General features: G+C 42.7%; 1 protein-coding gene across 3 annotated transcripts in view; it reads right to left on the bottom strand.

Moving 5' to 3' along the window:
* LOC139278518 (voltage-dependent calcium channel subunit alpha-2/delta-1) overlaps window positions 1-27320 on the bottom strand; it is a 794302-nt gene that overhangs the window by 454902 nt on the left and 312080 nt on the right. For all 3 annotated transcript variants that reach the window (XM_070897372.1, XM_070897370.1, XM_070897371.1), the window contains exon 5: window positions 7944-7988. In XM_070897372.1, the coding sequence (XP_070753473.1) occupies window positions 7944-7988 (45 nt within the window). The remainder of the gene's footprint in view (window positions 1-7943; window positions 7989-27320) is intronic.

Here is a 27320-nt window from a genome sequence, read left to right on the forward strand (position 1 = left end):
AAATAGTAAAATATTCTTCAGGCACATAAATAAAGGAAAGTCGGGATGGGAATAGGGCCACTAAAAGATAAAATCTCAGGCAGTGATAACAAAAGGCATAAATATTAAATAATTACTTTGCTTCAGTACTTACCAAGAAGACGAATCAGGTGGGTGTGACATTGGAAGATGAGATTAGCAATGATATAACCCCGTTTAAAATAAAAATGAGAAATATTAAATAAACAAATCAAATTCAAAGAGGATAAAACCCCTGGTCCGCATGGATTGTATCCATGCATTTTAAAAGAATCTAGAGATGAGAAAGCAGAGGTACTATTACATATATTTAATAAGTCGTTAGAACAAGATGTAGTGTTGGAGGACTGGCGGATAGTTAACTTTATACCTATATTTAAGAAAGGAAATAGAACATGCCCGGGAAATTATAGACCAGTCAGCTTAGCATCGGTGGCGGGAGAAATAATGGAATCCCTACGAAAGGAGTAAATAAAAAAACATCGAGAAAACTAGGGGGAGAAATTTGGGAGCTCCCTGATTGGGGCATTCACTTTTGAAAGCTGGAAGAATTAGCGCTAGGCGCTAATGTTTTTCAGCTTTCTGTAAATTCGGTGTTTGCACTCCAGGAAGGAAATGGAGTGCTAAATCAAGCACTCCCCTTCCTTCCTGGAGCGCTAAAGGACACAGGCGGGGCAGTAGTGGTGCAGCGCTGCACAATGGGCCGTGCAGCATTGCTGTGTTCCGAGGCTCCTTCCGTCCCTTTAAGGGAAGGGTCATCGCTGCCGGCTCTGCATTGGGACCAGTCAGCTGGTCCCTGACGGCAGCCACGATCCAGCCCGATCAGCCCCATGCACTACAGCGAGTGTCGGGCCGATCGATCGCGGCCAAAGAGGATTTGGAAAAATGAGAAATATTCATTTGAAAATGTTTTCCGCTTACCTCCTCCTTTAACTTTCACCCCCGAAGTGCCCGGCCTCCTGAACAATGCCTCCTGCAGCTGTCAGTGTTCTTGCCCGGTGATGCTGCAGGGGGTGAAACCAAAGTGCTGGTCCGAGGCGCTACTGGGGCGATGCGCATGGCAATGACATCACGATCTCTGGGCGCAGGAGATCATGGCGCAACATCATACGGCTGCCCCAAACCACCCGGCCAAGCTAGCGGGAGTCGTACATCTCAGTAAGTTATTAGCGCCCCGTTATCGCCCCCGGAGACGATAAGGGGAGGCGCTAAGGAGACCAATTTCTAGGCCCAAAAATATAATAATGAATAGTCAGCATGGATTTCAAAAGAGAACGTATTGCTTCACCAACCTCATTGAATTCTTTGAAGGGATAACAGAGAGTAGACAAGGGTAAGGTGTAATTTATCTAGATTGCAGTAGATGTAATTTATCTGGATTTCAAAAAGGCTTTTGATAAGGTGCTCAGAATAAACTAATGAATAAGGACAGAGCATAAGGAGTCAGGGGCAAGTAGGAATGGAGAGTTGGCTGGCTGCAAGGCAGAAAGCAGAGAATAGGGATAAAGGGTAGCTATCCAAAGTGACAAAAGATGGAAAATGGGGTACCACAAGAATTAGTGCTGGAACCACTGTTATTCACAATTTATTTTAATGATTTACACTTTGGAACCAAAAACACAATTTCTAAATTTGCGGATGACATGAAATTTAGGGGAATACGGTAGCATAATGGTCCGGTTACGGTAGCATAGTGGTTATATTACTGGACTATTAATCCAGAAGCCTGGACTAGTGATGCGGCAACGTGAGTTTAAATCCATGGCAGCTGGGGAATTTAAATCCAACTAATTACATACACCTGGAATAAATGCTAGTGCCAGTAATGGTGATCATGAAACTACCGAATTGTCGTAAAAACCCATCTGGTTCACTAATGTCCTTTAGGGAAGAGAATCTGTTGTCCTTACCCGGTCTGGCCTATATGTGACTCCAGACCCACAGCAATGTGGTTGACTCTTAACTGCCCTTTGAAGTGGCCTACTAAACACTACAAAGAAGTGTCAAGGACTGCAGTGGTTCAAGAAGATGGCTCACCACCTTCTCAAGGCCAATTAGAGATGGGCAATAAATGCCAGCCTCGCCGGTGACTCCCACGTCCCGTGAACAAATAAAAATAAGATAGTCAATACTGAGGAGGACTGCAACAAATTACAAGAGGACATTAATAAACTTGCAGAATGGGCATATAATAGGCAAATGAATTTCAACACAGGTAAGTGTAAGCTATTACATTTTGGTAAGAAAAATCAGAAGATCACGTATTACTTGGAAAATAAGATTCTAAATGGGGTAGAGGAGCAAAGGGATCTCGGAGTAAAATACTCAAGCCACTAAAGATAGCAACGCAGGTTAAGATGGCCATAAAACACAAACCAAACACTAGGGTTTATTTCTAGAGGGTTAGAATTGAAAAGTATTGAACCTTGGTTAGATGGAGTACTGTGTACAGTTCTGGTCACCATATTATAAAACGGATATAGAGGCACAGGAGAGGGTGCAAAAAAGATTTACGAGGATGATACCAGAAATGCAAGGTTATACCTTTCAGGAAAGGATGAACAGGCTGGGTCTCTTTTCTCTTGAAAGGAGAAGGCTGAGGGGTGACCTAATAGAGGTCTTTAAAATGATGAAAGGTTTTGATAGAGGAGACACAGAGAGAGTGTTTCCAGTTGTGGGGAAGAGCAAAACTAGAGGCCATCAATATAGGATAGTCACCAAGAAATCAAATAATAAATTCAGAAAGAACGTCTTTACTCAGAGAGGGGTGAGAATGTGGAACTCGCTACCACAGGGAGTGGTTGAGGTGAACAGTATAGATGCATCTAAATTGCATTTAAACTCAAATTGTATCATCCCAATAAACTTTAAACACTGGCCATGGGGGAAACAGTGAGCAAAATACAGAAACATGGAGACCAGGAAGAATGTAATAGGATTCCATTCCTAAAGTTTCTTCCTCAGACAGCTTAACAGCTGATAGATAACTATCATACAATGTTTGTAGGCTGCAGGCCACATTTTGAAACACATTTTACATGAAAGGGCATTCTTCACTATGACCTGAATGCTCTTGCAGCAAATTGCAGGAGGATTGCTGCAGATAATATAGACATAAGTGTTGCATTTGTGCTACAATTGGATTTTAAAGGGCAGGTATTGTTTGTTGAAATCCACTGGCCTGGAATTTACGGTCAACAGCGAAGCGAAGACACTTTTTGCTGGTCCCCGAAGTACGCTCTGTACAAGGATCTCACAATCCCTGTATCGAGAACTTCGGATATTCTGACATTCAATTCAAAGCCAAAAAGGCAGAATTCTCACAAACAGCGAACAAGAATGTGCGTAAGCGCTTAAAATTCTAACTTTTTTAAATAGTTAGAGACAGCAATAGAAAGATTGGGGTTCTCACATGGGGAAAAGGCAAACCTGAAATAAAGATGAATAAACCTTTTTTTTTTTAAATCATTTAAAATCATTTTTGGAAAAGTTTCTTGAAAATTTTAATCTTGATTAAAATAGACAAATTTCACAAATTAATTTTCAAGGCCCTAAACACTAGTTCGGCAGTCATTACGCTTTTAAAACCCCAGTTACACCTAATCCCTTTGGGTCTAACTTTTAGTGGGGAATTTAACAGTATAATTACTGAGGAAGAAACATAGGGCCCAAATTTGACCCACCCATTTTTTTCCTAGGGTGAAAACGGTGCTGAAAAGATCTCCCCGGATTCTGGCCGTTCTGTGGCCTCTCCCATGGCTTGGCGCAGCATGGTCTGTCCATTAGGGGGCGGAGCTAGGGTCCTGCATGAAAAACATTGCCAGCAGCTCAACGCATACGCACTGGAGGTTTCGCACATGCGCAGTAGCTCCTGCCCCCAGCCGTCCTGCACCGTGGGACCCGATGTGTCCCGCCCTATCCCCGACCGAGTGGCCTCACGATGCATGCCGGGCTGGCTGCTGGAATAGTCAGAGTCAGATCGCTGGAATAGAAAGAGAGAGTCAGATAGCTGGAATAGAGAGAGTGAGTCAGATTATTGGAATAGTCAGAGAGAGAGAGTCAGATAGATGGAATAGAGAGAGTGAGACAGATCACCAGAATAGAGAGAGAGAGAGATTCAGATCGCTGGAATAGTCAGAGAGAGTCAGAGAGATTCAGTCAGAGAGAGAGTCAGTTCCCTGTGCTCTCCTGCCCAGTTGTCCCAGCCACACCTATCCCCGGCCGAGTGGCCTCTCGCAACGGCCGGCCCGCTGACTTCCCGGGCCTGAGTTAGGAAGGTAGGGCTAAAGTTTTATTTTTTATTTCTTCTCGATGGTTTTTATACTTCTTGAATGTTGTTGTGCTTTGTTAGGTCCTCTCCGCTTCCCTTCCCACCCTTATCTCTGGCTACCTGCGCTGATTTCTTAACTCTCTGCAAGAGTTTTCTGTGCGGCCACAAGTGGCCACATACTCTGGCCTGTTAGTTTGGAGCAACTATTAGCTGTCCAATCTGGCTTAAATGGCCCAAATTGGCGTAGGTGGCTGGTAACGCCCCCTTTTGAAAAAAACTAAACGAAACTAAAAAAATCCTAACTAACTCACTTACACTGGTGAAAATTGAATGAGCAAAATGGGGATTTTTTAGGGTACTCCAGAAAAATCAAGTTGCTCCAAAAAAAACAGAACAACTCCTGGCCAATTTTGGGCCCAAAGTTTTCATCAGTTTCAATGATTTGGCTGATTACACAGATTGGTGTGTGTGTGTGTGTGTGTGTGTGTGTGTGTGTGTGTGTGTGTGTGTGTGTGTGGGGGGGGGGGGGGGGGTGGGGGGGGAGGAGGAGATTGCGGGGGGGGGCATAACTGGAAGTATCCTGCGAGGCAGATGCATCAAATCCTGAAGTTGCAGTCAGTTTCAAAGGTGGAAGGACGACGAACGCTGCTGTTTCACTGTCATTCCGACTGCAAATTCAGGGTCACAAAGTTTAATGTTGTTGCTTATTGCAATGTTGGAGCTCCATAAAAGGTGCTAGCCGACACAAAGCCGCAGTTCATTCCTGGTTCTTTCGCTCCCGCACTTTCTAATGGGAAGTAGTAACTGCAGAGTTTGCTCAACTTTTGATACACTTACTTTGATCGGCCTCCACAGTTACAGTATTAGGAAAGGGAAGTTATGATTTTGAAAACACCGTATTTCAATGAGGCTGAACTTAAAGAAAAGGTTGTCGTTGATATCTGCCTTCACTAAGAAGAGAAGAGAAAAGCAGCTGGACATTTACAGTGTTGGAGTAACAGCTTCTAGGGTTGGAAGCCAAATATTGCAGTAATCCAGCAGAGAATCTGTCAGCACATTCCCTGTCAGGAGTATTTTAAAATGCCAGAATCATAGATTGGTTTGCTGATAAAAAAAAAATCAATGCTTATGTGGGAATATTTTCAGAAATGATAAAAGCACAAACATGTTGGTAAAATTAAAAGTTATTTGTATTTAACCGCCGAAATTGATATAAATAAACATTTAATACAAAGCTGCAGCCAAGTAGTTCAAACACAAAAAACAACTAAATCTGCACAGTTGTTTTTCCTTAGAGCTGCAAGACCTGACAGTTTTTCTTTTTCAGTTAATTCTAAGTTTCCTCCCCAAAACAGACCTCATTCAAAAGATACACGGGAAGGATTTGGTCTCCAATTCTCTTTGATTACCGCCTTAGTCAATTTAAAGCTGTCCAATAATGTTACTATGGGTTCCAAGTAATGCAAAATAAAAACAAAAATTTACAAAATTAAATTTGAGTGGGATTTATTTCATTTTGTTAACCGACCTGCATTCCTTAATTTGCCATTGCTGGCAACACAACATTGTGATCCATCACCAAATAATGTGTCAATTAAAAAGACAAAAATGTGCTCAAATGTGTTTTATGCCACCAGAATTCTAAATGTTCCTGCTGATGTCCTGCCTGACTGCGTTTCCCAGGCAGCACATGGTGCAGATATAGACCCTGGGTTTACCACTACGTCAAGTCACTCCAGCCAACAGGTTTAAGGGCTCTGATGTGTAGGGACTCCAAGTCAGGTAGCTTGCCGAACCTCACTACAAGGCTCACACATGACGAATGGACACCAGGGTGATGCGATGGAAGGCTTGTGGTACCCATGGAACCATACCCCAAGCAAGAGACAGCCCTTCCAGGACTGGAGGAGAAAAAAATCGGGATCGGGGGAGGAAATTAAAAAATAAAATTCCACAAAGAAAGGAATGCAGCTCCTTCAAAATTATTCTGAGAAGTACTTCAGAATTAAATATAAAAACTGTAGGCTGTTCTACCTTTTGTGAGTTCTAAATCTAACTGTAATCTAAATTCACTAGATCTATGATCTAATAAATCCACATAACCTGGAACCTCCTGAATCCGTAGTCTTGCTTTAAAACCTGTAATAATGAACACTGTTACTAAAGAAAATAACTTAATTTAAACATGCAGTTCTCAAAGTGTTTGTCACACAGTGGTCATATACTCAGGGGTACTTGGGACATTTACTGCTTCCCTGCCTTAACAGTGCTCAATATACCAACCAGAATTCATGGAATTTCCTGTGGGGATGTAATCGGAAATTGCACCCGAAATTACGCTCATTTTGTCGATGTCTATTTACACCCGAATGTCCTGCCAATGTCATTCGCATAGGTCGGAACGCAAGAATGGGCGTAAACAACAGAAATCCACGCAAACAATTGAAGCCCGAGGAAAGCACTGAATTGACACCATGGATTCCTTTTTAAAGTATGAAAATTAAAATTTTAAATTCATGCACATTGTTCACAGCAGGTTTAACATGCAATTGTGGAAGATATTCAATTTTTAATGTGATTTATACTGTTGCCATAAAAATACATTCAAAGAAATAGAAAACATAGTGCAGGTTTCTGTGACAAATTTTTTTTTAATTGCTCAAAAAGCAATAGAATACGAGAAAAATGGCTGTTCTCTGCTGCGCGTAAAATTCTGAGCTTAATCTTACACCCGTCTTGAACCAGCGTAATTGGAGGAAATTCATGTGTACAGCTCTTTAGCCTCGGGGGACGGAGCCATTATAATGAGCTGAGATGTGTTCGGGGATCAGGGATCAATAGAAGGACGTAAACAAGCAAGGAAATTTGGGAGGAGTGCAATTACATGGTACCCGAGTTTCCTCGATCTTTTACACCAGGTATTTGCTTCATGCCCAACTGCACATGTCTCTGAGCACAAATACACTGGAAATTTCCCCGCCAATGGGTAATATTGGAACTTAATTAAGTTTCTGTTTATATGCAAGTCACCATACAAATGATGACCATCAAGTATTGGGACAATCTTAGGCATTTAAGCGCCTTCAGCATCATCTCCAGTCACTTAGGATGAACAGCACAGGATACACAACACATTGTGCAGCAACTCCACCAGAGGAGGTAACTAGTTACCTCATCCAGAGTCACTGATACTAGCCTCATTGGGGGCTCTAAATAAAGAAAGCAGTAAGCACGGCAGAGAATGATGGAATTAAGAAAACCTCAGAACTTCATGTTAGCTCTACAAAAATAATTTGCATCACTCTGTAAAGTACTTTATTGTTTATTAATTCCAAGGCCTTTGCATGGCCTGCATGTTCAGGGTTAAGATTATCAATAATTACAGTAAAACATATTTTCAATCTGATTTTTTAATTAAGTGTTATTGCTGCTGATTTAAAAAGTGCAATTCATGCTTAAACCAAAGACCATACTGAACAGGACACATAAAAGATTGTTTTCCTCTTTCAAGGCAAGGATGAGATGAGCACACCTCTTCAAAAAAAATGCAATGGATTGAGGAAGCTCAGGTACATCATTGATTCTTAACAAAACCAGTTATTTTTTCTTTAGTAACGATATGTGATTCAAACCCGCTGGTTTGACTCATACTTACACTCGTAAGGTCATCTTTTGCATTGTAGTATATCACATCATTATCCTAATGAAACAAAGAAAAAATGATAATTAATACACAATATTGTTTGCACCCTTCTTGATTTAAGACAATAATAAAATAATTACATTCCTGAAGGTAGGGACCCAGAGTCAATACAATTAAATCTGTACACTGACTATATACAGTGATGTGGAATCACTGTAGTGCCATTTTAATAGTGCCCATGCCCTAAAGAATCCATTTTTATATAGCTATGATATTCTAAGTCTTCCATATGGTGCACTTCCTGCACCGAGTAGCCAGACTATCCTTGTCATGGTCTTTCAGTCATGTTTTATAAGTCAAAATTTGGGCTCATTGTCGTTTGACTCAAGATAAAACAGGAATGAAAATGAATCACAACTGGAGAGTAGGGAATGTACAGATCGAAAGTAAGGGAATGAGGTAGAAAACTGGAACAAAGACATTTCTATGGGCTTGTGAACACAACCAATCTTGAATGACCAGTCAGGGGAGTCTACCAATAAAAAAAATATTCAAAGGAGAAAAAAAGTGTGAAGTAACTCAAAACGTTATTTGAAAACACTTTTGCCTGCCATTGCTTCTTGTAACTTAAATTTCTAATGATCAAAATAAGATTTAAAACAAGATAAAATCAAAACATAGCACATTTCACAATAATATGATTACATTTTCCTGCTGACGTGTCTTTTACTAGCTTTACTAAAGTTTTAATTTAAGTGTTCAGCTTTTCCCAAAAGCCTGTTTGGATTGGATATTTGTGGCTTGTTATGCACTGTGACAGTGTTAGCTGAAGGCATTTTCTATAGCCTGAGCGTGTGCAGTGCGTACAATTTTCCAGGACACTCCAGTAGTAACCCAATACTCCAATGTTTCTCATCCGCTTCTACCAAGTTTTGATTGCTTGTTTCTCAAAATTATTTGACGAAAACCAGGTGTCACATTTCAAAAGGTTTATTCAGTACTGCGGAATATTGACCTCCACCAGTATAATTTGCACACCACCTTGCTGTATATGCTCAACTTTAAGAATGGTAAGGGAGTGCTGCACTTTAGGGTGTACTGAGGTCGTGAAAGGTGCAATATAATGCAAATCTTTTTTTTTGTTTTATATACATTTCAGTTGCGCTTTCCCCCTTTTTACAGCCCTTTCCATCATTAGTATACACCATGCTCAAATCAGCACAAAAATGTTACCCTCAAAGTTCCTCCATTGTGACACATATTGCATGCTGGGTAAATGAAAAATAAAAGATTGCACAAATCAAACCCGCAGGTTTTTAACGCATCAGAACCATCAGAACCTGAGTGCAGACTGTAGACCCAATTTTTACAGCTAGTATAAACCACACCCAGTCGACATACTACAAAGTACAAAGGCAACATACTGCAGATGCTGGAAATCTGAAATATAAACAGAACATGCTGGAAATACTCAGCAGGTCAGGCAGCATCTGTGGAGAGAGAAACATTTCAGGTCGGTGACCTTTCATCAGTCTTGCTGAATATTTCTAGCATCTTCTGTTTATATTCCTTTCAACAAGCTTGTCACCCAAGAAATTATGCCCTTTGTCAGAAGATAATCTAATAAAACATTGATTCATGTTACCAGTTAAAATGAAGGTAGACGTTTGGAAGATTTTGCAATAACAGAATCTGTACTAACATGTCTGCACGACATGCACATCATACGATAATTTAAATCGAAGTGCACATGCACAAACAGCAATCCATACTGATCAAATACCGGCCATGAACTCTAGCATCGGCAGCATTCATTATCAAAAGAAAGATGAATCAATGACAGTGGCAGTGACTCAGGCAAAGTGTCCAAGCTTTAGTCTACAAACAGGGCTGTGGACTGCTCGTGTGTCTAAAAAGCTGCCCATTTTTACCAGGTTTATTCATCAAGCTGGTCTACTCTGCAGCAGCAGCCTTCCACAACTCCGGAAGTTTCAGTGGGCCTCACTCAAACTTGTGCCTGGCGTGAATGGATTAATCGGCTTTACTGAGCGTTCCAGTCATCGCACAGCTAGAATTGCCGGGGTTATAGAATTATAGAATGATTACAGCACTGTTTAAACAGTTGGTTCATATAATTTAGGTAAACTCAACAGCGATTTCCTTATTTAATATTTTACTACCGTGTACTGCTGTGATTTGGGATGTGGACCACTGGCTTTATTTTGCATGAGTCACAGAGCCCAGTTTTGTCACTTTGGTGTATTTCGTTTATTTATGTACATATGGTCACATCCTCATTGCTCCCATGGTGTAACTGGAAATTAAGCCCACACCATTTATATCAGAGCTGTCACCATTCACAGGAAAATGAGGGCCTGACATTAATAACCGGCGGAAACATAAAAGATTGCCAACCCCAGATGGGGGTAGTCAGTTAGGATTGACTATAAAACAAATTCTAACCAATCATATTGTAACAAGGGAGGGAAATGGAGATCCAGTCACCATGTTAGCTCCCCTAGCATTTCTAACAACAGCACACAAAAACATTCAACAGTTGAGAAATCACAAATGTACCCATTCCCCATCTTCAATTCATTCCCAATCCCCTCACCTTTCCTGTATATCTAAATACAGATATGTGAGGGTATACATATCAGGAAAGGATGAATAGGCTGGGTCTCTTTTCTCTTGAAAAGGAAGGCTGAGGGGTGACCTAATAGAGGTCTTTAAAATTATGAAAGGTTTTGATAGAGTGGATACAGAAAGAATGTTTCCACTTGTGAGGAAGAGCGTAACCAGAAGCCATCAATATAAGATAGTCACCAAGAAATCCAATAGGGAATTCAGAAGAAACTTCTTTACACAAAGAGTGGTGAGAATGTGGAACTCGCTGTCACAGGGAATAGTTGAAGCAAATGGTAAGGATGCATTTAAGGGGAGGCTAAACAAGTATATGAGGGAAAAGGGAATAGAGGGTTATGCTGAGAGATTTAGATGAGGAAAGATGGGAGTAGACTCAAGTGGAGCATAGACGCCGGCATGGACTGGTTGGGCTGAAATGCCTGTTTCTGTGCCATATATCCTATGTAATCCTATGTAAAACATCCTGCTGTGACCCTCCCTGTTGGAGTGGATTTTTGGACATATACTTGATTAGTATACGGGACCAAACATTTGTTTTATTTTCCCCTTTAATGAATTTTGTAAGGAATACAATACTGATGCATTATGTTTTATATAAAAAACACACAGTTAGACTTCAAGGTATGCTGGCCTTGAGTTATGGAGATAGGAAAGTGAGATAATGAACACTGGAGAGTTAAGTGCTGGGTATGTTTGTTTATACCGGTACCAAAAGCCTGCACTTGTTTATACTGCCCTGTCACAATGCAGGATGGTTTATATCAAAAGCTTAGCCTTCGATAGTAAAAGCTTTGTAGTGCTAAAGCATGTGTTGTAAAGTGACGTAATTTGTAAGATAAAAGAACCTCACTGAAGATACCAATTTGAGAAGCTGGTTCAAAGACAGGGGTCTTTAACACTTCTCCCAAAGCTTTGTCTCCGATTTAATAAACCTCTCTTTATATAGTATACAGTCTTGGAAATATTTTTCCACAACAAAATGGCGTCACGGGAACAGGATACTGTCCGATCAGACGTGATCACTTAAGACAGTATCTGGAATCTGGTGTTAGAGACTGAAAAGAGAGGTGTACGGGCACGACGGGATAGTGTATAAGATACAAGTAAACAGATAGCGGGAAGAGGCTGACTAACCAGTTTGAGTTGTCTCTTTAGTAAATAAGGTCGGTGCGGAAGGGAACTGATCGATCCAACCTAGAGCCGAAAACTCCGGTGGTAAGGAAACACGCTAGCTTTGTTGCAAAGACAAAGTGTCTCCACAGAGTAGTCGTGGCCGTGAGTATTACAGAAACAAAGGGAAACGTCCGAGACTGGCGAACGTGGAAGGTAAGGAAGGGAATGTAAAACGCGGGCTGCCTGGGTCATTAATTAATTCCTATCATTAATTGTAACTTGCGTAATTACGTAATTCCATAAAAAAGCTGATAGTGACTATCTTAAGTGACATATGGATCCAGACATAAGCTTTGTTGAATGAAAAGAGACTTTTGTGAGTGTCTATTTTGAATGAAGAGAGTACTCGAGTGATTTTGACTGTGGAATGAATGAAAGCCTGCTTGGGAAGGTGTGGTGTTGCCTGCCTGTTTTAGCTCCACCCACTCTTTCCAAACAGAGTAAAAATGTTTTTAACCCTTCGTAGTGTTGTCCTGTATGTGGGAAGTTTAAGAAACTGTGAACCTTATGGTATTACATTTTAAGTTAGAAACGAAGGTGTGGATATATTCGGATGATAAGTTACGGAGCTAGGAAATGCACAAAGGATAGGTTTGTTGAGTAAAAGATAAAAAATACATGGTCCCGGTAGTAAAAAAAAAGAGAATTTATTTGACACGCTCACTTACATGTCGAAAGAAAACATGCAATTAGATTGAAAGACATAAATTTAGTCTCGGAATGAGATAAAGAATGCCTTTTAAAACGCTCCCATTTTTCCTTTGTGTAAAACCTTGACACGAAAGCTTTTTGCTCAGTAAAAAAAAAAGAGTTTTAAATTTAGAAATACCTTCAGGGATTAGGTCAAACTCTTGGGCGAGTGGTGAGCTATCTGTGAAGGTGTAAAAGGGACTTTTGAAAAAGGCTAAAACAGTAAGCTTTAGCAGTTTAGAAAAGAAAAAGATAAAGCAGGAAAAGATCTCTGCCACGGGAACAGGAGGAGGGCAGAAAAAGGGGGACTTGCCATAATTGTGGAAAACCGGGCCATTTTGCCAGGGAATGCAAAGGGAAAGGCAGTGAAAAGCAATGTACATATTGTGGTAAGAAAGGGCACCTGGAAGCGACATGCTATGGTAAAAATGGTTATCCTAATAAGGCAAGGACCCTGTCAGAACAGGAATACCAGAAGTGGCAGGAGTACAAAGCCACCCTGTGATGTCCGGCGGCCCCTGTACAAAGTAAAATGGAGGGAAGGATATATGTGTCTGCACTAGTAGGGGGCCGACAGTGTGAGATGCTAGTGGACACGGGAGCCTCAATATCCATTACCAATCCAGATGTATAGCCGCGCTAGATTGCGCAGCTTGGGCGGTAAAAATTAAGCGAGCCTGTGGTGATGACTGGAAACATCATTCTCCACACTAAACACACATTGGTAGAAATGTTAAACACTGGAAAACTGAGAACCGTATCTAATATGAGACGGGCAAAGTGGGAAGCAGTCCTCTTAACACCCAACAAAGCGGTAACCATAATTAGGGATGTAGGAAACAACCCCGCAGAAGGTATGATGGGTGAAGGGGAACCCCACTTTTGCGAAGAGGTATGTGAGGATATGGAAGAGGATAGAATAAAAGACGCCCCCCTTCAAACCGCAGAACAAACCTTGTTTGTGGACGGCTCACGAAAATACGTAGAGGGACTACCTCGTACCGGATGGGCCGTAGTTAACCAGGATCTAGAGACAGTTGAATCAGGGTGAATTAATGGGGGGTCGTCAGCTCAAGTGGCAGAACTGGTAGCCCTTATCCGGGCACTGGAATTATCGGAAAATAAGATTGTTAATATCTATACGGACAGTAGATATGCATTCGGGGTAGTACACGATTATATGACAGCATGGGGGAAGAAAGGGTATTTGCGATGGATAAAGACATAACTTACTAAATACCAGTTGATATCAGCTGTGAAAAATATATTGGTTTAATTGGAAAAAAAAGAATTTGAAGAGGTAAAAAACACTCTCCATTGATAATGATTTTAAATTATTAAAATTAAGTCAGTACCGCTGGGGCCCGAGATGAACAGATAAGTATTGAGAAACTACACCAGGACACTTCTGAGGAGGAAATAGGTATGTGGACAAAGCAGGGCGCAACGCAAGGGAAGGATAACGTTTGGAGACGAAACGACAAGGTAATGGCGCCTGAATGCATACAGAATACCTTATTGGAGTTGCATCATGGCCTGTCTCATTCAGGATGAGAGGCCATGACCGGGAGTCTTGTGAGTGATTGGTGGTGGAAAGGGATGGGGAGAGATATCGCCAAACATTGCCATCGATGCGTTACGTGCGCACAATATAATCCAGGCAGGCCCATTAAAATTAAAATGGGACACCAGCCCCGTCCACAGGGGCCATGGGAACACATACAAATGGATTTCACAGGTCCTTTGCCCCATCCCATGGAAAAAGATATTGCCTAGTGATTATAGATCAATTTACCCGGTGGGTGGAAGCTTTCCCCACACGTGATTGCACTGCCTCAACAGTGGCAAGGATATTCTGACCAAGGCACCCACTTCACCGGAAAAATTGTAAAAACAATATGCCAGCTGATGGGCATAAAACAAAACTTCCACATCCCCGACCAGCCGCAGAGTTCTGGGATGGTAGAGCGCATGAACCATACCCTTAAGAACGCCCTGGCAAAGGCCATGAAAACATCAGGAAAAACGTGGACAGAAGTATTACCCATTATATTGATGAAGTTAAGAGCCACGACAAACCGGACAACCGGATTAACCCCTTATGAACTAATGACAGGAAGGGCGATGCAATTACCAGAGAACATCATAACAGGGGGGGCCGATGTAGGCCCATTAAAAGACAAAATAAAACGGTATGTTTTGGAACTAAGTACTCAATTAAAAGGGATGCGTAAATTAGTTAGGGACAATCAGGAAGAAAGAGACGCGGAAGCGGAGCTTACAAAGCTCCCTGAAGTCCCGTTGGCGGGAAGTCACGTTATGGTAAGGGTCCTCCCGAAAAAAACGGGGTTTGCCCAAACAATGGATAGGACCGTATGAAGTTATAATCAGCAGGGACACTTGTGCCTGCATCGATGTTAAAGGGAATGGACAATGGAAGCATTGGACCCAGCTTAAGGTTTTTGAACCAGCCGTTTAGCACACGTATTAGTTGTTGTTGTTTGTCTATTTACAGATTGACAGCGAGAGATTCTTCAAGCAAGCCATACGGCCATTTTGCCTTTGACTATTTGTTAAATATAGAGTAATAAGATGATGAAACTATATATTGCGATCGGTGCGATTATCATAGTTCGTGTTAGGTCCGGCCTGCTAGCAAGACCGAAACGAGAGTTACATGTGAATACCTTTTTTGTACATGTCTAATGTTTATGCGCAAAATGAGAACTTTTCTAGTTGCTGGGTATGTTCGCACATCCCCATACATAGCAAAGGAGGCATCCCTTTGAGGTCAATCTCCCTTAACATTTCAGAAGTAGCGGAGTGAGTAATGCGACAAACCGGTACAGGGGAAGTAAATGATACTTGGAACCAGAGTGGAAAAAAAACGTGGAGATCGGGGGGGTTACCTTTTGGATGCATTTGACGGATGGTACCAGCCGGAATACAATAGGTCGGTACGACCCCCGTTCCTGGTTTTGACCAACACCTCAGGAGTTGGAAGGCCCACCGCTGACATTTGTTTCACTAGAAACCTGACTGGTGAGGAAACAGGTTTTGTAGCAGGATACTTTAACCTCGCCAGGTGGAACATAATAGCCAGCAAAACAACAAACCAGGGGTTCTTTGAAATAGAGGGTTTGAAGAATCAGACAAGTAGCCAGGACTGGGACCCTAAGATTAGGTGGCGACGGGGGCTGAGAGAGAGATTGGGATCGAATCTAACAGCATACAATGGCACTTATTTTGTGTGCGGGCATAAGGCCTACTCCTGGTTACCTCAGAACTGGAGGGGGTCCTGTTATTTGGGATATGTGGTCCCTTTTGTCAGACGGGTACGTACTTTAGCAAAAGTACAGACACCAGATCGACTAAGACGAGATCTTACCCCGGTAGAGAGGCTATTTGGGGTCATGATGCTCCCATTCGGGATAGGACGCACCATGGATGAATTACGTAACCTAGAGAGGGTACTGGAACAGATAGTTAACGACACTGCTGAAGCAATAGAGGGCATAATGGCTGAAATGGTAGCCATACGCACAATGGTACTCCAGAACCGAATGGCCCTAGATTATATACTAGCACAAAGTGGGGGCACATTTGCCTTAATTGGAGCTGAATGTTGCACTTACATTCCCGTTAATTCAGAAAACATAACCAACCTCGCTGATCACATAAGAAGGGAGGTAAAGAAGTTATCCATAACAGCAGGAGGATCTGGCTGGTTTGACCGACTGTTAGGGGGATCCTGGGGGTCGTATCTTATGCATGGAGTAATTATTCTGGTTGTAATAATAATTACTTGCTGTCTGATTATCGGGTGTTTTAATATCTGCTGTAAAGTTATGATGGCTCGACTGATGCCAGTAGTCAATGTAATCGCCGAAGAAGAAGCACACCTGATGGAAATACCTGAAGACACCATGGATGAAGAAACAGACGACAATGACACCGACCACTATCTTTGAAGGGTAGCCTAGAGCTACAGGCAAAGTGGACATACGGAACATCAGGGAAGTAACATATTCCAAAGGACGAATATATGCTACTATCATTGTGGTCATCTGGATTTCGTGAACATCCTCCAGGACCAAAAGGGGGAATATTGTTGGAGCGGATTTTTGGACATATACTTGATTAGGATACGGGACCAAACATTTGTTTTATTTTCCCCTTTAATGAATTTTGTAAGGAATACAATACTGATGCATTATGTTTTATATAAAAAACACAGTTAGACTTCAAGGTATGCTGGCCTTGAGTTATGGAGATAGGAAAGTGAGATAATGAACACTGGAGAGTTAAGTGCTGGGTATGTTTGTTTATACCGGTGCCAAAAGCCTGCACTTATTTATACTGCCCTGTCACAATGCAGGATGGTTTATATCAAAAGCTTAGCCTTCGATAGTAAAAGCTTTGTAGTGCTAAAGCATGTGTTGTAAAGTGACGTAATTTGTAAGATAAAAGAACCTCACTGAAGATACCAATTTGAGAAGCTGGTTCAAAGACAGGGGTCTTTAACACTTCTCCCAAAGCTTTGTCTCCGATTTAATAAACCTCTCTTTATATATTATACAGTCTCGGAAATATTTTTCCACAACACTCCCGAACATTCCTGACCTTGAATACACTCTCTCCTGCTGTGACCCAATGTTCTGAGCTAAGAAAGTCCACTCTAACTCCCATCAACCACCCTGAGGCTCAGCCAATATCTCAAAGCAGTAGGAGCAGCGCGAGTCCAGGGTCGGAGGCCTATAAAAGGCCCAGCGGGAGAGTGAGGTGGCGGCAGTTGGAGCAGCACGAGTCCGGGGTCGGAGGCCTATAAAAGGCCCAGCGGGAGAGTGAGGCGGCGGCAGTTGGAGCAGCGCGAGTCCGGGGTTGGTGAGGCCTATAAAAGGCGTGCTTGTGCAGCTACAGGGAGAAGGCAAAAAAGAAGTAAAAAGAAACAGAAAGGTGACGTCATAGCCAAAGGGGTTAATTGATTGGCTGGTGATTGGTGAGTAGTTTTTCTTTCTTCTCTTTAACAGTGAGTAAACTTTAACATTATTGTTGCCTATCTAAAAGTTAAGTCATGGCAGAAGAGCTCGGTCGCGTGTTATGCTCCTCCTGTACCATGTGGGAACTCAGGGACGACTCCAGTGTCCCTGACGACTACATGTGCGGGAAGTGTATCCACCTCCAGCTCCTGACGGTCGGCATTGCGGAGTTGGAGCTGAGGGTGGATTCACTCTGGAGCATCCACGATGCTGAGAATGACGTGAGTAGCACGTGTAGCGAGTTGGTCATAGCACAGGAGAAGGGTCCACAGCCAGATATGGAATGGAAGACCAGCAGGAAGAGCAGTGCAAAGAAGGTAGTGCAAGGGTCCCCTGTGGTCATCCCCCTGCAAAACAGATACACTGCTTTGAGTACTGTTGAGGGAGATGACTAATCAGGGGAGGGCAGTAGCAACCAAGTTCATGGCACTGTGGCTGGCTCTGTTGCACAGGAGGGCAGGAAAAAGACTGGGAGAGCGATAGTGATAGGGGATTCAATTGTTAGGGGAATAGATAGGCGTTTCTGCGGCCGCAACCGAGACTCCAGGATAGTATGTTGCCTCCCTGGTGCAAGGGTCAAGGATGTCTCGGAGCGGGTGCAGGTATCATTCTAAAAAGGGAGGGAGAACAGCCAGTTGTCGTGGTGCACATTGGTACCAACGACATAGGTAAAAAAAGGGATGAGGTCCTATGAAACGAATTTAAGGAGCTAGGAGCTAAATTAAAAAGTAGGACCTCAAAAGTAGTAATCTCGGGATTGCTACCAGTACCATGTGCTAGTCAGAGTAGGAATCGCAGGATAGCGCAGATGAATACGTGGCTTGAGCAGTGGTGCAGCAAGGAGGGATTCAAATTCCTGGGGCATTGGAACCGGTTCTGGGGGAGGTGGGACCAGTACAAACCGGACAGTCTGCACCTGGGCAAGACCGGAACCAATGTCCTAGGGGGAGTGTTTGGTAGTGCTGTTGGGGAGGAGTTAAACTAATATGGCAGGGGGATGGGAACCAATGGAGGGAGACAGAGGGAAACAAAAAGGAGATAAAAGCAAAAAACAGAAAGGAGATGAGAAAAAGTGGAGGGCAGAGAAACGCAAGACAAAGAACAAAAAGGGCCACTGTACAACAAAATTCTAAAAGGACAAAGGGTGTTAAAAAAACAAGCCTGAAGGCTTTGTGTCTTAATGCAAGGAGTATCCGTAATAAGGTGGATGAATTAACTGTGCAAATAGATGTTAACAAATATGATGTGATTGGGATTACGGAGACGTGGCTCCAGGATGATCAGGGCTGGGAACTCAACATCCAGGGGTATTCAACATTTAGGAAGGATAGAATAAAAGGAAAAGGAGGTGGGGTAGCATTGCTGGTTAAAGAGGAGATTAATACAATAGTTAGGAATGACATTAGCTTGAATGATGTGGAATCTATATGGGTAGAGCTGCAGAACACCAAAGGGCAAAAAACGTTAGTGGGAGTTGTGTACAGACCTCCAAACAGTAGTAGTGATGTTGGGGATGGCATCAAACAGGAAATTATGGGTGCATGCAATAAGGGTGCAGCAGTTATAATGGGTGACTTTAATATGCACATAGATTGGGCTAACCAAACTGGAAGCAATACGGTGGAAGAGGATTTCCTGGAGTGCATGAGGGATGGTTTTCTAGACCAATATGTCGAGGAACCAACTAGGGTAGAGGCAATCTTAGACTGGGTGTTGTGTAATGAGAGAGGATTAATTAGCAATCTCGTTGTGCGAGGCCCCTTGGGGCAGAGTGACCATAATATGGTGGAATTCTGCATTAGGATGGAGAATGAAACCGTTAATTCAGAGACCATCGTCCAGAACTTAAAGAAGGGTAACTTTGAAAGTATGAGGCGTGAATTGGCTAGGATTGATTGGTGAATGATACTTAAGGGATTGACTGTGGATGGGCAATGGCAGACATTTAGAGACCGCATGGATGAACTACAACAATTGTACATTCCTGTCTGGCATAAAAATAAAAAAGCGAAGGTGGCTCAACCGTGGCTATCAAGGGAAATCAGGGATTAGACGAGGGGATTAAATGTAGTATCTCCAAATTTGCGGATGACACTAAGTTAGGTGGCAGTGTGAGCTGCGAGGAGGATGCTATGAGGCTGCAGAGCGACTTGGATAGGTTAGGTGAGTGGGCAAATGCATGGCAGATGAAGTATAATGAGGATAAATGTGAGGTTGTCCACTTTGGTGGAAAAACAGAGAGACAGACTATTATCTGAATGGTGACAGATTAGGAAAAGGGGAGGTGCAACGAGACCTGGGTGTCATGGTACATCAGTCATTGAAGGTTGGCATGCAGGTACAGCAGGCAGTTAAGAAAGCAAATGGCATGTTGGCCTTCATAGCGAGGGGATTTGAGTACAGGGGCAGGGAGGTGTTGCTACAGTTGTACAGGGCCTTGGTGAGGCCACACCTGGAGTATTGCATACAGTTTTGGTCTCCTAACCTGAGGAAGGACATTCTTGTTATTGAGGGAGTGCAGCGAAGGTTCACCAGACTGATTTCCGGGATGGCGGGACTGACCTATCAAGAAAGACTGAATCAGCTGGAGTTCAGAAGAATGAGAGGGGACCTTATAGAAACGTTTAAAATTCTGATGGGTTTAGACAGGTTAGATGCAGGAAGAATGTTCCCAATGTTGGGGAAGTCCAGAACCAGGGGTCACAGTCTAAGGATAAGGGGTAAGCCATTTAGGACCGAGATGAGGAGAAACTTCTTCACCCAGAGAGTGGTGAACCTGTGGAATTCTCTACCACAGAAAGTTGTTGAGGCCAATTCACTAAATATATTCAAAAAGGAGTTAGATGTAGTCCTTACTACTAAGGGGATCAAGTGGTATGGCAAGAAAGCAGGAATGGGGTACTGAAGTTGCATGTTCAGCCATGAACTCATTGAATGGCGGTGCAGGCTAGAAGGGCCGAATGGCCTACTCCTGCACCTATTTTCTATGTTTCTATGTTTCTATAAAAAGCACATTCTACTGCGAGGTTCATGCAACATTAGCAAGCAATCAAACTACAACTCCCAGAAAGCACTGCATAAACCCAGACCTTGAATTTCCCTGAATCCTAACGCCTCCACTCCACAGCAACCCTAAGTCCCAAACGTTGACACTCTCAACATCTCAGCTCCAACCTACTTTATTCTTGTTCCCAAGCTTGCTCTTCCTAATCACAGGCCTCACTCAAAGCCCACTCACTCGTGATATAAGCCCACTCACTGCATGCACCTTCTGAATTTGAGCCTCCTCATTCTACATGCCCTCTAAATGTTTCTCACTCTCAATTCCAGTTCTTCCATGATCCCTGCTTCAGCACTGCTTTCCCCTGCAGCCAAAAGCTCTGCACTATCCCTCTAATTCCCAGCTCACCCCTTTACTTTCCCCCCATCTCCACACGTGGTCCATACTTCATTCTCATTTTTTTCTTTTCTTTTTTCATTAAAAATATCGTGATTGCTTTAATTTTAAAAAGTCAAATATAGTTGCAATTATGCTGCAAGGGGTAAGGACATAATTTTAAAACGTATGAACAGGTTGTCAAATACAAGAGGCAAATGTAATCAGAATGAACCACGAAGGATTGATAATTAGAGTACTAAAGTAAACGAAAAACAAAAACAAATATTAGAGATCAAATTTAAAAATTAATTGTTACGGAGAGCAAACAAAATACGAATAATTAGGGGATAATATTAGATTTTTCCAGAGTCAACTTGGGTCAGCATTCTCTCATCTATTCAGAAGGTGCTGGGTTTTTCAGTCCCACTATTGATTTCAGCATGTAATCTAGGCTGCCACTTCAGAGCAGTACAGAAGGAGTGCTTCACTGCTGGAGATACCATCTGCCTGTTCAGCTGGACGTTAAAAGGTCCCAAACCACTATTCAAATAAGAGCAGTGGGGTTCCCCTGGTATCCAGGCCAACATTTATCCTGGAATGGACAATGAACTCCAAATACAGTAAAATGCTACAACCACCTGTCCTCATCCAATCCCAAATCTGACAGTAGAGAGAGAGCTACCTTACACAATTTTCAGTGATCAGACTTAAAGTTCTTCTTTGCATTGTTGTTGTGGCTTGGATGTCTCCTTTATATCTTGGTGCCAAAACTGACTACATTAAATACAGCCTAGTCTGACTAGGGAACTGTACAGTTTTCATCTCCAATCACATTCTTCTGATCGACTAATATAATAATTACATTTTAATCACTTTGCTTATTGCCATTCCATAGTAATTTAGCACGTTATCTATTGAATCTATCATTATCCCCAGATCCCTTTCAAATTCATCATTAGTTATCCATCCATGGTGTACAAATGCAACCATTTTCCTTTCAACATGCAGTGTCTTGCACTTCTCAATATTGAATCTAATCTGCAATATTTGTCTGATTTATAGATTTTATCTACAGTTTTACAGGTTACTTCCTGAGTATCTGCAAATGTTGTTAATTTACATTGGGTTTCTGCCTGCCAGTCATTAATGTAGTTGAGAAACATTAATCCCTGGGGCACAGCACTCTGTACTCTCTCCTCCGCCCCCACCGCCACCCCTCCCCCCCGCCCCACCCCCAATCCATTCTTCACCGAACAATTCCACACTGCTTCTTTTCTTCAAACCAATTTCCCTTCCACAACCAGGCTTTATTTAAAATTCCCACTGCTTTAAGTCTTTCATGCAGGGCTCTCATTCATTTGGAATGTAATTTCTTCCCACTAGCCCATTTTATTCTATGTTTTTTCATCTCTTCCGTTCATTGTAATTTGAGATTTTGACTTGAATAAAAAAACAGGCTGATGCAACATATGGGCCCAAAGCAATCATTACAAACTGCATAATGCATGTTCCCCAAAGAGGTCCATTTCCATTTTATATGCCTGCCCAAAACAGTACAGTTTTTATCAAATTTTTCTTAACTATATTAATCCCATGGCCCTCTTTATATTGTATACTCCATTTCATTCGGTAGAGCAGGATCCCCTTCTACTGGAGGTGTCAAGGGTTGCAAGCTTGAATGCACATAGTTCAAAACCAGCCTGACCATACATCGCCAGATCTGCTTTAACTACATCAGTAATAGCTCTTCTTCCTCTCAGCAGCAAAATCCTTTTACTACTCCAGAACATCTTGTAAGAAACAAAAAACCCAAGCTCTTCTTCTGCAATACAAACCACCTCCCCTGACTTCACTCCCTTAGCTCCTTTATGCTCATCCCAGCTAAATACAAGAAGAATGATTTCCTCATCTCCAAAATTGCAGATATTAGCTCAGCTGTCTCAGATACCTCCAGTTTACCACCTGAAACCCCAACCCATTGAGTTACCCCACTCCTACTCAACATTTTGTTGTTTCTAACCCATCTCCTCTTCAGCTCTCATTGAATTCATCACCTCTATCAGACCCACATGGGCTTGCGGGGGTGTGGGTGACAGCAGTATGAGGGTCAAGAGAGGGAGAAATGAGTCCGCACGCGGTCAACGGGAAGAGGGAAACTGGTGGATTGGGGGACGGATGAGAGCGAGAGAGAGACCTGGGGTTGGTTGATTTTGGCTTGAATGGGGTTGGGGAAGTGAGGAAGACTGGTGTCTGGGCCAAGGTGGGGGGGGGGGGGGGGCGGCGTCAAGGGGAGGTTTGGGCTAGAGTGAGTGGGAAAGGGACACTGGGAAACTAGAGCAGGGGATGGGGTTTCAGGGGGAAGAACTGGAGAAAGGGGGCCGGGGCTCGGACAGGGTTGGAGGGAGATTGGGGAATGTGGACGTGGGATCCAACAATTTGTGCAGAGCCCAGAGCAGCAGCAGCATGGTGAGTTCGAATGGCACTTGGGATCAGGGGAGAGGGAGACAGAGGAATGAGGGTCTAGAGGGGATTCCCTGCAGACCTGGGACACCTATTGACAATGGCACTGACTGGGGAGCCTGACTATACCTTGTGCAATGCAGGGGGGATTCTAACTGTAGTTACAGAGTGAATATCAGCGGGTTCTACGGTTACTACTAATTACATGTAATATATCATTGGTGTTACACCCATTACTACCAGTTACAGGTAGGATATTGGGGTATTAGTCTATATGTAACTACTAGCAATAGGTGTATCAGTGAGTTATATTACTGTTATGAGGTGAATCTAAATGTTACCAGTATTATTATTAATTATCAGTACAATTTCAGTGAGTTACTATTAGTTACTGGTTATATCATATTCCTCCCCCTTACCCCTGCCCTCAGATTCCGTCCTTCACCTGCTCATGGGAGGCCTCCTAGTTTTCGGAACTTCTCGCACAACAACTGTTGGCCGGAAACCACATATTCAACTGCAGGGAACACAACCTTTATATGGTAAATGGAATAACATTTGCAGATGTCTGGATGTCTTTTTGGACTCTAGAGGAATCAAGGGATATAGGGATAGTGCAGGAGGTAAGTTGAGGTAAAAGATCAGCCATGATCTTATTGAATGGCGAAGCAGGACACTTGTTATGTTCTTATGTCGCGTGGAAATAATGGCAACCATGGCACGATCTATGACACGGCCTCTTCTGTCTGTCCCCATAACTGGGGGAGCTTCCGTGGTGACAAGGCATCAGAGAAAAAATGAGAAAAAACACACAAGGGAACAATATGGCCTACAAGATAGCCTAGCATCACATTAAAGCTGAAAAATTTAAGATAATGTCTGGGCTAAATGCTAACGTCCACCAAATTATATTTGTGAGCCGATTCAATTGAGGAACAGAGGAGGAACTGTTAATTCCTGTAATTATATTCATTGGTAAGTAGTTTAAGCACAGGCCCTCTAAGAATGTGCACTGCACTGCTTTGATATCGAAATTAGGTTACAAGAGCCTCTGCCAGGGATTAGTGTCGCTGATGAGCCAATTTGGAGCATCATTCAATTAACTACATGTTACTCATGAATATTAAAAACTAGGAAATAAAACACAAAGACATTCTAGAGCAAAATTATAGTAACAAATCTAAAAATTCTTCAACTGAGAAATATGTTGTGCCGTCCTTCTCTCCAAAGTGTTAGCACACAGCAAATGTTGCCAGATGACCTAAACACGTTTTAACCACCTCATGAAATCCCATTGGAGCCATGTCTGACTTTAAACAGTAATTAAGTAAAGGTTTCAGAAGCTAATGCCACTTTCGGTGTGTGGCTGCAAAATCTTTAATCCAGTGAATCCTGAACACTAAATTTGTAATGAGAGACGTGACTGAAGCTGGCACAAAACCTCACCTCAAGCAACCTCCCAGCTCATTTATTGTTTTTTCTTCCTCACGCAGGTAATTTCTCCCCTTCCTGTTTATCAGTTCTCTTCAGCACGATCCGCGACAGAGAGCCAAAGGTCCAATTACTGCTCCCAAGCCACTGCCAATCATTCTGAAGCTACCTACAAGGACATGTACAGAGCTGGCCATGAGAGGCCCTCCTTTCAGGCATGGCGTGGAACTGACAGTTGTCGTGGGATGACTTGTGCAAATGAAAATGATTTAGATCGACTTCTCTGTTCAATATTTACAGCAGACACATTTCATAAATTGACTGACAGGAGAAACTGGAGGAGGGTTTGATTCTGCAGAATCAAAAACTCTATTGTAGCTGTGTGCAGTATCTAGCACTGAGCATGGACAGATTATTAAATAGTGTTTGCACAAGTTGTCAAAGTTTTACAAGAAAATTATTTTCCAATAGCGACTTTATTTTATACACCACAGTCCTTGGACTGAGCCCTGCACCCATTATAACGTATGCCTATCCAGATTCTATTTAATTAATGTGGATAGTCCAGATTGTGAAGTAGCAGTCACAGTACCATATGGAGTATGTCAAAAGAACAGAGAAAAGAAGTGCAGATTAACAAAGTGAATTTTTGTTTTAATGATCTGGGAGCACTTACTTTGGTTTGGGATCCTGTTAAATATGGTTGTAATATGTTCTGATTATCGCTCCGTCATAGCTAACAACCAAGAACTCCGCAGGTAAAAATCTTTTGGGGGTGTGGGCGGGAAGCAAGAAATATTGTTCGGAGGATCTCTTCATTTGAAGAATGACTGATACACCAGAGATGAGTGATAGGTTTGTCTTCTTTAGAGAAGCATCTGAACAGGAGGAGAGAAGGCCAGTCTAATCTGAGGTGTAGTTGAACACTGCTCCACCAATCTACAGCTCTCTTATAGCAGTCAGTTTTAGACAGTAATGCTCATTGAAAGGGTTGAAAGGGTGCATATTAGTCTAAGAAGTTTCATTAAAGATGGTCTTTGAGAGCCACTTGCTTTAGGTTTGCGAGTGCTTGATGCTAGAATTCTCTGCATTATAAAGATAACAAGCATCATTTGTCTGGTGGTGTGCTGGAGCTTGCCATTATCTTGCAGTGGAGAGCTGCACAATTGCAACCAAAGTGAAAAGAAAAATATGTTGTTTGGAGGAAAGAGAAAATATCTTATACTAAGGAAATATCAAGTGGATTTTAGCCATTGAAGGGTCAAACATCCGATTCATTCACATTATTTACCTTGCAGAGTATAACAAATGAAAAAGTGAACATGTTCAGCCTCAACTGGAGTATTGTGTCCAATTCTGGGCACCGCACTTTAGGAAGGATGTGAAGGCCATAGAGAGGGTGCAGAAAAGATTTACGAGAATGGTTCCAGGGATGAGGGACTTCAGTTACGTGGAAAGACCAGAGAAGCTGGGGCTGTTCTCCTTGGAGTTGAGGAAGTTGTGAGGAGATTTGATAGAGGTTTTCAAAATCATGAGGGGTCTAGACAGTGTAGATAGAGAGAAACTGTTCCCATTTGTGGAAGGGTCGAGATCCAGAGGACACAGATTTAAAGGAATTAGCAAAAGAACCAAGGACGACATGAGGAGAAAGTTTTTTACACAGCGAGTGGTTAGGATCTGGAATACACTTCATGAAAGGGTGGTGGAGGCAAACTTAAATCATGGCTTTCGAAAGAGAATTGGATAAGTACCTGAAGGAAAAAAAATTGCCGGGCTACGGGGAAAGGGCAGGGGAGTGGGACTAGCTGGAGTGCTTCTGCACAGGCTCGCCAGGCTGAATAGCCTCCTTCTGTGCGGTAACCATTCTACGGCCCCAATCCTGATGGAAGCTATGTTCCGCCCCAAGTGCCAGCCAAAGGACTGCTGAGATCCTGACAGTACTTTAAGGCGGAAGTTTCTTGAAAAAGTCCTGGAAAGACCGCCCAGTGGCAAAAAAGCGACTTATACCCTGAATCTGGGTGGCAGTGGGCGGGAGCTCCCAATCTCAGCGGCAAATGCAATCCTCGGCAAAGTACCGCCAAGGATTGAGTCGGGCCCAGGGAGGGGGGAAATAGATAAAAATGTAAATTTCCCAAAAATAAAAAACAAAACACTAGAAAACCTTCAGGGGACCCCATCCGCCTGAATCGCTGGAAAAAAAATAAAGAAGTTTTCTAACTTTTTTTGCAGGTCTTCTTATTTACCGTTAAGGTTAGACATGCGTCCACGCGGCAGTCCTTCCCCCTGCTGCAGCGGACGTCTGCCCGGACCAAACTGGCAGCTCGACAGGCGGGAGGAAACTTACGCATGTTGCTCGCCAGTGGGCAACCCCAGCGGTCTTCCCTCCCTGCCGGCGGGAGGCCTCCACCAAACTCGCTTAGAGGGGAGACCGCCCAGAAAACTCGGCACCAGCGGGCAGTTGAGTCCACTAAGTTCGCCCCTATAATTCTATGACTTATCAAATGTTTGAACCATTTGAGAGTGGATCCTTGTTCCACCTTCTAGCTGTTGCAGATTTTGGAGACTTTTTAA

The sequence above is a fragment of the Pristiophorus japonicus genome, chromosome 13 (assembly GCF_044704955.1).
Source record: "Pristiophorus japonicus isolate sPriJap1 chromosome 13, sPriJap1.hap1, whole genome shotgun sequence".
Classification (NCBI taxonomy): domain Eukaryota; kingdom Metazoa; phylum Chordata; class Chondrichthyes; family Pristiophoridae; genus Pristiophorus; species Pristiophorus japonicus.